The sequence below is a fragment of the Ictalurus furcatus genome, chromosome 15 (genome assembly GCF_023375685.1).
Source record: "Ictalurus furcatus strain D&B chromosome 15, Billie_1.0, whole genome shotgun sequence".
In the NCBI taxonomy this organism is placed as follows: Eukaryota; Metazoa; Chordata; class Actinopteri; order Siluriformes; family Ictaluridae; genus Ictalurus; species Ictalurus furcatus.
This window is the reverse complement of record NC_071269.1, coordinates 11,179,630-11,192,320: the sequence shown is the minus strand read 5'-3', so window position 1 is coordinate 11,192,320 and position 12,691 is coordinate 11,179,630. Positions and strand designations below refer to the sequence as shown.

The following is a 12,691-nucleotide window of genomic DNA, read 5'->3' as shown; positions in this document are numbered from 1 at the left end:
ATGGGCTTGTTAGGATTTGTCATGTTCAAGGTATAATTGTACGTTAACAAATAAAGTACACAGGATTTATCCTTAAACAGTAGCTTTGAACAAAGTCGTTATCCTTCTAATGCAACATTGTGTAATTTTGTTCATTTTTTGAGCCTGTTTTAAATGCAAAATGACACATTTCAGTTTCTTTGAGAATCATATCATCTAAAAACATCAAAAATCCAAATCATGATGTGAATAGGCTGAGGCTATTTGCCAAATGATTGTAATATAATGTGTGCCATCAGGGTTACATTTGGTTTGTGGTGTAGACAGCAGTAAGGAATAACTTGATCATACACCATGACTAAAGATGACGCCAAAATAAGTCTACAGCTAAACACAATCTTTGCAGTAATAATATGACTTTTTGAGCATTTTCATACATACACACATTTCATACATATAGTTTCATATTGTAAAAATAATTTTAGTCTTTCTTATGCTTACTAAAATTTATTTGTATTTTGATGCAAAAGGTAAAAAAGGATCTATCTATCTATCAAGGGCTGGGCAATATGGACAAAATCTTATATCACAATATGGATAATTTCATATCTTGAAGCAATATATAATCACAATATATAATTTTTTTTCTAAAATTGATGAAAAAATTGCATGCATTCATGACTGGTCTGTGGCATACCTTATAAATGACTATTTTCTGGTCAGTGCTTGAATTGTTATACCTAAACCACATCCAAACATAGAAGTACCTCAATTTTGGGTACAAGTTCCTCATCTTTTAGTTGGGCTGATGCCTGTTCTGTGGCATGTTCTGTGAGTGTTGCGGGCACTTTCACCCTGTGTCATTCTCCTTCCATTCTTGTTTTCATTTTTGATACAGCACACTGCTAGTAGCTCCTAGTGCCGAACTTAGGGATGTAAATTGGCTGCTGAAAAGTGTTTTTTGCCACATTGGTGATATGGATAGTGTAGGATTAATTTTTTACTATAATCCTACTATATGTATCACTATATCACACAGCACTACTGTTATCTATGCATTAAAGCTTATTTATCTGTGGTACTCAAATATCTTTAGCTATGACAATAGTTTGTGTGCCACAAATAAAGAAATTTAAAAAAATTTCCAGGCAGTTCCAGGAGTCAGATGAAGTCTCTGGACACTTCCTGTTATGATTTGTGTATGATTAATTGTAGGTGGACACTGAACGGCACGCTGATTGATCTGAGGTCTGATTATCGGCGGCGTCTGTCTGGGGGGAATCTGGTGATCAGGAATCTGGACCTTGCAGAGGACACGGGAATCTACCAGTGCACTGCTTTTAACTCACTGGGAGCCATTCTCAGCAGGAGAGCGAGCCTTCAGTTTGCATGTGAGTTACTAGCCCCACTTACGCTGACTAACCCAGTTCACACTGAGTATACAGAAACAGATTTTTAGCTGTTAAACTGTTATGGTCATTACTTTTGCACTTGTGTTTCTTCTTATTTTACACTTGTCCACACTTGACATTGTTTTATCTTTTTATAACATTACAGACTTGAATTTTAAAACTCAAATGAGAAGTGCTGTGTCAGTGCGTGAGGGCCAAGGAGTAGTTTTACTGTGTGGTACACCCATATATGCAGGAGGTGAGGCTCTGAAACATTATTTGACAATTTCCAGTCTAATAGTATGTTTTATTAACCATTTACTTATTCATATCTTAATTCATATCTATGCTGCTATCACTTTTTAGAGCTGCATTTTGCCTGGGTGTTCAATGAGTACCCATACTTTGTCCAGCAAGACAGCAGACGTTTTGTCTCGCAAGAGACTGGGAACCTTTACATCGCTAAAGTAGAGCCTTCGGACGTCGGGAACTACACATGCGTGGTGGTTAATCGCATTACAAAGGTCAAAATGCTGAGCTCTCCCACTCCGCTGGTCCTGAGGACAGATGGTGAGAATGTTTTCACTTTCACAATCTAATCAGAAGCTGCACTGCTTAGTGTTCCATAATAGTATAAATGAATAATTTTATGAACTGAAAATTAAACGTGATTTAACACAATCCTCACCACATTCATATTTTTTTCATATTATTATTAAAATGCCTGCAGATTCAAAACATTTGTTAAGCTACGACTTGCTTTGAAGATTATGTTACCATGGTTGCACACATTTATTTCAGTTCAATTGCACATGTATAGTGCTTTTAACAATTCATATAGTCACAAAGCAGCTTTACAGAAATTCAGATGTAGATTTATATTTCCCTAAATAGCAAGCCAGAGGTGACAGGGTCAAGGAAAATGTCTCTGAGAAACCTTGAGAGGAGCCAGATTCAAAGGAAGCTCATCCTGTTCTGGTTGACACCAAATAGTAGGATTATAAATCATTAAAGTATACAGGTGTAGAAGAGTATAGGCAACCGGTACTAATTGTGTTGAAATGACGTTCAGTATGAGCATATAGTAAATAAAGATAAATAAGAATCCTGGGATAAGCAGATTATCCACAGACTCGAGCATGTGACTTGAGCATAAACTTTTTTGGGAAGTGCAGATCTTCAAGGTATCCATTATTTTATTATATTTCGTATTTTGGGGGGCTTTGGTAAAGTTCTGCTTGCTCTCTATGAAAAATCCCACACTGTTGCCTTCAAATCAAACAAACCTTGCCAGTGGCTAAATGAAATATTCCCCAACAGTGCAAAAGCAAACTCGGCATGGCGCAACACTGTGTTAACTTCAAATACGTTCTAAATTGTTTTTGTTTTTTTTTGTCAATCTTTTTTTAAATTTAATTCTTTTGTGCTCAGACTTAAATAATCTTATCTTAGCAAAGGGTAAACAAGCTCTTTTTGCTTTTCTGTCTCATAGGTGTGATGGGTGAATATGAGCCTAAAATTGAAGTTCATTTCCCTGACATGGTTCCAGCTGCCAAGGGCTCCATTGTGATACTGGAATGTTTTGCTCTGGGGAAGTAAGTACAGCTCCTCAGTAGTTTTTCAGTCTATGCCTGTCTCTGTTCTTCTTTTACATTTACATTTATTCATTTAGCAGATGCTTTTATCCAAAGCAACTTACAAATGAGGAAATACAAGCAAAGCGATATATCAAGCAGAGAACAATACAAGTAGTGCTACCATACAAGATTTATAATTGAGTTCTAGAGAAGCAAAGTGCACAGAGTAGAAGTGTAAGAGCCAGATTCAGTTTTTATTTTATTTTTGTATTTATTTTTTAAATAATGTGGGGGTTAGCTTTTTAGGGGTTAATTAAGTGCTCACGGTTCTTTTACAGGGAACCCCCTCTGCATGGCACTCTACTCTTTTATTAAGTACTCTTACTATTTTTTTAAACCATGCATGGTATTCCTCAGTTCTTTATTAAATTATTTGACATTTTATTGAACTCTTTTAATGTTTGGAAATGTTCAATATTTGACAGGATGCAAGGGAAGGAAATAAGGGCAGAAGGAATCAAGAGCAACCTTATTTGCTAAATGAGTCTCCTGCTTACTGAAGCATCACTTAAAAGCAACTTCACTTATTTATGACTTGTTGCACCGCTTTATCACTTGTCACCTGGCATAACAGATCTAAACACACAACACACTGTGATTACACACTAAATAAACATTGACAACATAAATTATCATGCTTGTAAAAGTCTAAATTAGGATTGTGCGATTATAGTGATTTAATCATCTATACACAATATTAGATTGTCACAATATCCAGTAATGTGTGCTCTGATTATTTTACCAGGAGCTCCGCAGTTTAACATGAGAGTAGGCTAGTATGAGTTATCACTCAGAAATATGCTAATAAAATGGGAGATTAGACAGTCATCATATGAATCTGGAATGATTTGCACAGGTGTTAAACTCTACGATATTAACTAACCCACCCTCTGCTCTCTATCTCAAATGCTCTCGCTCTCTGCCATGGTAAATGGAGAATGTTTGGTGCTCATTAAAGAGAAATACAAACTATCAATGTATGTTTAACTTAGCTAACATTCAACAAGTATATTTAGCATCAGTTAGTCTCTGTCGGAAAGGGAAAAAGGACAAAATTAAGTTTTTTTATTATTAAATTGTTTATATTTTTTTATGTCATGAATTTTTTAATGGTATATTGTGAGCAGGGAAAATCTATATCAAACAAGTCTTGCCTAAATGTTGATGTTTTAGCATTCCCAATAATTTACTCATCACTTCTCATATGCCTTTTTTTTTTTTTCAAAAGTCAGACATTTTAATTGACCCGATTATTATTATTATTTTTTTTTATTTAGACCAATTGTTTCTTATTTGGGGGGAGGCATTTATATCTCCCCTAAGCTTACATCATATGCTACAATTAAAAAAAAGACTGTGTAGGATTAGATGCCAACATGCCAACAACTATTTAGAACATGTGCCAGAAGAAATGCTTTTCTTTTATCTAAACAAAAATGTAATGCGCATAGAAATTATTATTTTTTAAATTAATTCTACCTATATGTAAGTCAGGATTGTCAACCTTTGAACTATGATGTACATAAAAATTAGAAATAATTATAAATTAAATCAATTATACAAAGCACATTAAGCTGAAACTTCACCAAACATAGACATCTGTTGATATACTAGTGTACAGTACTGTTAGCCACACACTGATAAAACTTAAGACTACTTAAAATGGATAAGTTTTTAGATAAAGAACATAGTCTCTTAGCTAAGAAAGTTAATATAGAACAGCCCAGTGTGAAAATTTTAAGACTCTAGCACCCTACAAAAGGGGGGCCTTGTGCTAAAAAAGTTTGAGAACCACTGCGCTAGACAATGGAACCAGGTTCTGTGGTCAGATGTGGCAATACAATATGGGTTTGGCATAAGAAGAAGGTTGATTATACAGAAAAGAATCTAATCTCCAATATTAAGTATGGTGGGGAATCTGTGATGTTGTGGTGCTGTTTTTCCTCCAAAGGCCCTGGGACCCTTGTTACGATACATGACAACATAGACTTCATGAAGTATGAGGAAACTTTAAATCAAAATCTGGCTTCCACTGGGTTGTGGTTGGATCTTCCAGCTTGACAGTGATCAAAGACATATGTCAAACCCACAGAAAAAATGGTCCAATAACTACAGAATCAAGCTTTTGTCTAGAAAACCTGCGGGTCGAGCTGAAGGGGTCCATGAGACAGGAGCTAGAAACCTAGAGAGGGGATCTGGAGAGATCCTGTATTTAGACTTGATTCTTTGCTCTGTATTCTCTGATCTCATCAAGCATTATAGGAGCAGACTCAGTACTCTTATGATGGTAGTGGGAGGTTACACAATATACTAAATGCAACGCTGCAAATAATGTGGCTTTGGTAGCATGCCAATAATAGTGGAATTGACTGGAGTTGTATTTTACTCAGTCCAGTGCCTGAAATAACATGGAGAAGGGCTAATGGAGTTCCCTTTCCCAACAAAGTGAAGATGAAGAACTCTAATGTCGTTCTGGAGATTCCCAGTTTCCAGCAAGAGGATGCGGGTGGTTACGAGTGTGTGGCAGAGAACAAGATGGGCAGGAACACTGTGAAAGGACGACTCTCCTTCCATGGTAAGGTTCTGGTTGTTTGTTTGTGTGTGTGTGTGTGTGTGTGTGTGTGTGTGTGCGTGTTTGTGTGTGTGTGTGTGTGTGTGTGTGTGTGTGTGTGTGTGTGATTTATCCCATTAAATCACATTCATTAATGTTTTTTTTCTACTGAAAACTGATCTGACTGACCCCGTCTAGATCAGACAACATTGAAGGCAGTTTTGCTACCTAAACTATGCAAATCAAGAGAAACAAACATACTATTTCAAGGACTATGTTCTGCACAGTCTGTCACCTCATTAAATAGAAATAGAAACCCTAATCATCCAGTCAGCAGCAAGAGATGTGCACAAGGCATGTGCCAATGGTCTGGAACTGAAAGACATACACTTACACCAATATAGAGTACAACAAAAACATTTAGATTTACAAGTTGAACTTGTCTCATGCTTGTTTTCATTCTGAGCTTGGGACTCCAAAGCAAGACAACTTTGTGTCATCGCTCCCATTATTCCCAATTCTCATCATTATCTTAGAGCAGAAAAGGTTTTGCCATTTCATTGGAGTTTTTCCAATTATTTTCCATTCAGTGCTTTTCTATTCTGCCATAAGCCTTATATAGTTTCCATGACTACATGGCTGAGAACAAAAAAAATGAACCTTGTTTAATTGGTGTTGGCAGCACAGCATTGTGTGCAGTAACAAGTGTCATTGGTGTTAAATGTTGATGGAAACAACTTTTAGCGTGTTGGGGAATTCAGAAAGGTGGCAAACAGGAACCTTTTTTTGGTTGATAATCAAATTAATTACATCTCAATAGAATGGCTAAGGCCTGCACTCACATTCATTGCCCTTGCAGCCTGTAGACACTTCATTCCACACTTTTGGTTGGTCCACGGCCAACTCCACACAATCGCCATGTCTGGAAGGTCAAGATTTAGTTGAGGACAAATGGGATACAAATAGGTTCTTAATATGAAATTAATTCTTTATTAAAAAGCTTCCCTGGGACAACTGCTGAACTTCTCTTACATCCTGAAATGTAATGTAGGGCAAATATGTGCCTCTTCACCTGGAAAACAGGGTTATATATAAGGGAAATATAAATTACTTCACAGTAATTCTGGTATAACTTTAAAGATGTTTTTTCTTTTCTTTTTTTTTTTAAGATTTTCACCTTTGCAGCCTAGCAGATTGACTTATTACTTATTATATATATTTTATTTGTTAAACAAAACGATATATTGAAAAGTGTTATATATAAAACAACACATAGTAGATGGCTGTGCTCCAATTTTCTTTTTCCACTTCAAAGATGAAAGGTAAGAATTCACACTCAGCGCAGCTTTTCATAGAGTAGGTGAACCTTTTTTGTTTCTGCATAAGAAATCAAGTGAACTTCAAAGTAGATGTCAGAAGGTAGCAAGGGTCGTAACACAAGTCAAGACACCAGATACCAGTTTAGTTGTTTTGAAGTAAATGTATTGAAAAGAAAACATTTGTTAATGAGAAATACTTTAAGTGTCAGGGTGAGTGTGGCCAAAATAAAACAAAAGACATCTAGCTCCAATTTTTCAAAAATCTACCTTCCCTTGCCAGAACCAAAACAATAGAAAATATAGTTTCTTCTGTTTCTTCGTGCTTCTATCCCAAAAAAAGGATAAAAGGAACTCCCCCCTACAGTCACTGGACAACTACAATATTCCAGTATTTATAAAGGTGCAGAAAAATACAAATGTCTGATGTCACCTGTACAATAAGCTGAAGCTCCACTTTACATATGTCTAACATCTATAACCTGTAGAACAAGTACATCGTTCCTAAGGCTAGCCTAGTGCTGGTATAAACAGGGTTTGATATATAGCTCAAAATGACAAGGGGTCTGTACCATGAAGCAAGTTGAACAAACTCAGGGCTTTGGGATTAGTTTCGAGTTGATAAAACCAAACAAATTCAATCAGGCTTTATTGGTACCATGACACTGGTTATCAACATACTCTGTCAACACAGGCTTTGATCTTTAAGCTGTGATTAGTCCACAAGCGTGTGCACAAGCGTTTGACGTCGGCACTGAACAGCCAATAGTGTTCAACATCGGAAAAAAAACCAGATGTGTATACTTCTGGTTGAAAAGCAAGAAATTATTTTGTGGAAATATGAGGAGTTTATACCTACACTAACCACTAAAAGCAACACCATTGTGGCTTCCAAAGCTCAGGAATATTGCTGATTGTGTAAATGTGTAAGTTTACTTCTATAGGCTCACAATGAGAATAAATGGATTGAAAATTTATAACCCCAACATATTTCATGTAAATTCATTTAATATAAATGTAAATTGTTTTATTTAAATGTTTCTCTGCAAAGTGCTCTTCTTACAATTTGTGCTGGGGAGTTGAATTAGTTGCGTCACTTATATGTCACTTTTGCTCACAGCTGATTGGTCCAAGTTGGCTTTGAGTTCTCTTACCCAGAACATTACCTGCCCCAGAGCAGATTAGCCGTGGAGCATAAGTTACTATGGGGATGAACACTGGTAAAAGCCAAGCCACTTTCATGGTACCTAAAACTCAGGGCTGGCACAAACTAAACTGAAATTTACCTGGCTAGCCAGCTTAACTGGCTTCATGGTACAAGTTTTCAAAGATAGCATAACACATAACACAAACATAAACAAGGTCTGCCAAAGTGAGGGCCAAGGGGTGACAGAGTAGTGACGTCAATCACAATGGTTCTCATCTGGGAAATACTGCATATGTAGAGAAATGGATGGCGGGACAGAAAGAAAGATATACAAGTATACATGCACACAAGCATGTGCACATACAGAGAGAAAGTATAACAAGGAGGGGGGAAAACAATCCAAGAATAACACATGATCAAAAGAACAGACAGATTCTTTTGTCTAATATTCTGATTGATTATATGTTCATACATATGATTCCATCTTACTCTCGGTTTCATGTACATTCTTTGGTGAACGGTATATGTTTTAGCTTGCAGGCAGGTTTCAAAAACGTTAAGGAAGTCCCAATGAAAGCGCTGGCTTAAAGCATGATCTAAGGAATGATAAGTCCGCCTTGAGATATTTGCATCTTCCTGAGGTATGATCCATCTCGAAGGTATTCACTTCTTCAGGAGGTATCATTGATCTGTCTCGATCCGCTGGTCAAGTTCATCATTCTCTTCAACTCACACAAACAACTTGGGAGATAAGCTAGCATTCAGCTATCTGAATGTTCTTATCTCCACACTCACTGTTTCACATATGAAAAAAATATAGATATTAAAATGACTCCAGAAATAATTTAACAGTTATTAATTCAATTAAGTTCACTTTTAATTAGGTTAGCTGTTAATAAATTAGCTGTTAATAAATTAGCTTTTAATTAAGTTAGCTGTTAATAAATTAGCTGTTAATTAAGTTAGCTGTTAATTAAGTTGGCTGTTACTTAAAAACTACAACATGTCTCAGCCGGCAAGTTAGTTCTCAATTGAAATGAAACCTGCATGGAATGAGGTGTCTTCAGGTATCACTTAATTCACAGCTCCTTGCACTTTTGTAACGCTCACACATTCTTATGCTGCAAATCCAGTTCACAAGTTCTCATGCTGTCTATGAAATATAAAATACCATTCAAAGCAACAGTATTCTGACAGAATCTATTTTGCTGGATATTCCTCTCTATTTTTCACAGTCTGGGTTCTTAATGCTCCAATCTATGGAGTGCTTGTGAGTAAAAATTACCCAGTAATACACACATCAATGGCGGCATGATATGCACAAATTATTACCTAACAATGTAGCAGCCAGTTTGGGAATAAGTTAGCTCAACATTGTTTTGACCACTGTTAATGCATGATCTTAATAAGATGCTTTTTATAGCTTTAAAAAGCTTTATGGATATATATTAATTTGTGTGCTACCCCGCTAAGTGAGGTCCCAAGAAAAGTAGGTTATGTTGATTAATTACAGGAGAAAAGTTGCAGAGAGTGTGGAGATTTGATTTTTTTAAAAATTCAAAGGTCAACAGGATGGGATGAGTCTTAAATTACAGATCATTTCAAGGATAACTGGAGAGCGAGTAGAAGATAATAAAAGGCTTTGTGCTGATGTCTTTTCTATTAGCAGACAAGATGTATCTTACATATGTTGTTGAGACGTAATTTATGCACGCCATGACATTTGCGTAGTATCAGGGTACTAACCAATGCTAACACAGTAAGCGGGAATTTGAATCTGGAATAGAAGTGAGAGGAAAAATACCACAGTAGTAGAGTTCCTCGGTATTCTTTCTTTTGTCTTTTTTGAGTTTGTCTCTAGGCTTTTGAATAGTCTGCCTTTGAAGTGTACACAACAACTAGTATGCCCTGAGCATCCTGGATGCCCTGCGCATACTGTTTTGACCCACTGTCAGTGCAGACAAAACACAGTTTTATTTTATTCATTATACACTCACCATCCACTTTATTAGGAACACACGCTTACTTGCACAGTCATGCAGTTATCTAATCAGCCTATCACGGGGCAGCAGGTCAAGCGCTTCAGTTAATGTTCAAATCAAATATGAGAATGAAGAAAAAGTGTGACCTCTGTGACTCTGATTGTGGCATGGATGTTAGTGCCAGATGGGCTGGTTTGAGTATTTCAGAAAATGCTGATCTCCTGGAATTTTCACACAATCTCTAGACCTTACACACAATGGTGAGAAAAACAAAAAAACAATGAGTGAGCAAGAGTTTTGAGGATGGAAACGCTTGTTGATAAGTGAAAATGGACATAATGGTTCAAGCTGCCAGGAAGGATATAGTAACTCATATAATCACTCTTTAAAACTGTGGTGAGTCTCCTCATGGGTTGCTGTGTTGTGCCTTCTGAAATGCTTTTCTGCTCACCACAATTATAAAGAGTGCTTATTTAAGTTAGTACAGACTTCCTGTCAGCTCAGACCAGTCTGGTCATTCTCTTCTGATCTCTCTGATCAACAAGGTGTTTCAGCCTGCAAATCCTCCACACACCGGATGTTTTTTGCACAATTCTGTGTAAGGACAGTAGAAAATAGAGACTGTTGTATGTGAAAATTCCAGGAGATCAGCAGTTTCTGAAAAATTCAAACCAGCCCTTCTGGTGCCAAGACCCATGTCACAGTTGAAGTCACAGAGATCACACCTTTATTCTCATTCTTATGTTTGATGTGAACATTATCTGAAGCTCTTGACCTCATGAAGTTATGCATTGTGATTCTGCCACAGGGTTGGCTGATTAGATAACTGCATGAATGAGCAGGTGTGTAGGTGTTCCTGTTAAAGTGACTGATGAGTGTATTAAATCTGTCTGAAACAAATGTATTGCAGCGGTAGATACGATATGTATCCTATGTATATTATGGCTTCTACCGTTTCAATAGAGGGTATGCATTGATGTCACTTTCCTGCCGGAACACGCCCCCCTCGGCCGGACTGAATCGCAAAACATTCAGCAAAATGGCTGGTTTTCATAGGGGAAGCTACGAATATACAAGTTATACGAATATATCGAAAATATACGAATATATTGTTAGCTACGAGTATAACTAAAGATTATCAGCTTAAATTAAAGGCAGTTGGTCTTGACAGTGACCCTTACAACTTGCCGAAAGACCTGTGGTTCATAGACATTGGCATGTGGCCAGAAATTGGTTTTCCCAAAATTCATATGTGCCTGATTTCAACGCCGGGGAAATACACTAAGCAAAGCCTGAAATTGCACCTATTATGGATTTGAAACGTGTCTAATTTTGTTTTATAGGTCTCATACAATCGATTTACATGCATCCAAGGTCAAAAACCACTTTAATGTGCTCATAAATTAAATTTCAGCATCACCTTTTTGTTCCAGTGTCAAAAACAGCTCGTTAAATGATCCGTTCGAAAGGATTAATTCTAAACTCCTGCTTTCAGAGAGCATACTCTGCTCTGATTGGTCAGATGTCCCAGTCTGTTGTGATTGGTCTACCGCTGTCATCGAGCAGCCAATGAAGACCAAAGGCAGGGCTTATTGTTACAAACCTACGTAGGTTAGTACAGTAAGTAAGTCTGGAATTACTAACGACTCATTTCAGCTGTTCAGAATCAGTTCTTTCTTCTGGGAGTCAATAACTCCATTGTCATGCGCTTTGATTTTTGAAACTTTGTAGACGTTTTTACATTCACAAACAGTTCTATAACACACTACATGAAAGGTAATATTTGAAAAACCATAATAGGTGCACTTGAAGGCATACAAAAGCCTTGAAGCTTGGTCCTACTTCAAGGCGGGATTTGTTGGAGAATGAATGTGACAAGAGCACCAATAAACATTCTGGTTGCATGTACAAATATCTTTATTTTATTATATAATTTTATCCTGTAACCCAAAGCTAGCTAGTCCTAGTATGTTTGAAGCTATCACTACTTCCATTTACTAACGTTATATACTTGTGAAGGTAAAACACAGTCAGAGAATGAATGAGCCTCTATTATTCATCGATTGAAATAGGCAGTGTTTAAAAAGAAATATGTAGCAAATTATTCATCATTGTACAACATGAATACCACATGCCAAAAGAACTTACACTTACACTGCTCCACTTAGTAAAAAAGGAGTGAATGGTTTTTTGCCACTCTGTAAAAAGATAGCTCTGAATTCTTGTTGAATCTGTTAGCACAGTTGATCTCACAACAGCTTTTTCCCATTTTAGATGCATGTTTTCACGGAGTTCACACTGTACACTAATGCTGCCACTCAGTGGGCGTGACCACGGCAAGTTCCGGCTACCGTGAAGTCAAGTGTATACCCTCTATTGCAGACAAAAAAATGGCAGAGTTTTACTTGCCTATAAGGAACAACTCATGAAATTAGTGGCTTGTCACTTCCTAGTGTGAAAGTGACTTCACAGCTCTCTTTGGCATGTCACTGGTTTCTTTGTGTTCTTCAATAAAGCAAATCTGCAAGTTCTGATAAAGAGATGTGATATAACACACCCTGTCATGATGTACAGTGCTTCTTCACAGACATGACAGCTCTGTCTGTCAGCAAAATACTTTTTATCTACAGGAATTATCTGAAGAGGTTTCTTTTTCCTTTTTCCCACATAAGCCGTCTGTGTGCTCTT

General features: G+C 36.9%; 1 protein-coding gene across 2 annotated transcripts in view; it reads left to right on the top strand.

Annotated features, from left to right (window-relative positions):
• cntn3a.2 (contactin 3a, tandem duplicate 2) overlaps positions 1 to 12,691 on the top strand; it is a 91,013-nt gene that overhangs the window by 36,825 nt on the left and 41,497 nt on the right. For both annotated transcript variants that reach the window (XM_053642999.1, XM_053643000.1), the window contains 5 exons: positions 1,195 to 1,370; positions 1,537 to 1,629; positions 1,737 to 1,940; positions 2,863 to 2,965; positions 5,398 to 5,582. In XM_053642999.1, coding sequence (XP_053498974.1) covers positions 1,195 to 1,370; positions 1,537 to 1,629; positions 1,737 to 1,940; positions 2,863 to 2,965; positions 5,398 to 5,582 — 761 coding nt within the window. The remainder of the gene's footprint in view (positions 1 to 1,194; positions 1,371 to 1,536; positions 1,630 to 1,736; positions 1,941 to 2,862; positions 2,966 to 5,397; positions 5,583 to 12,691) is intronic.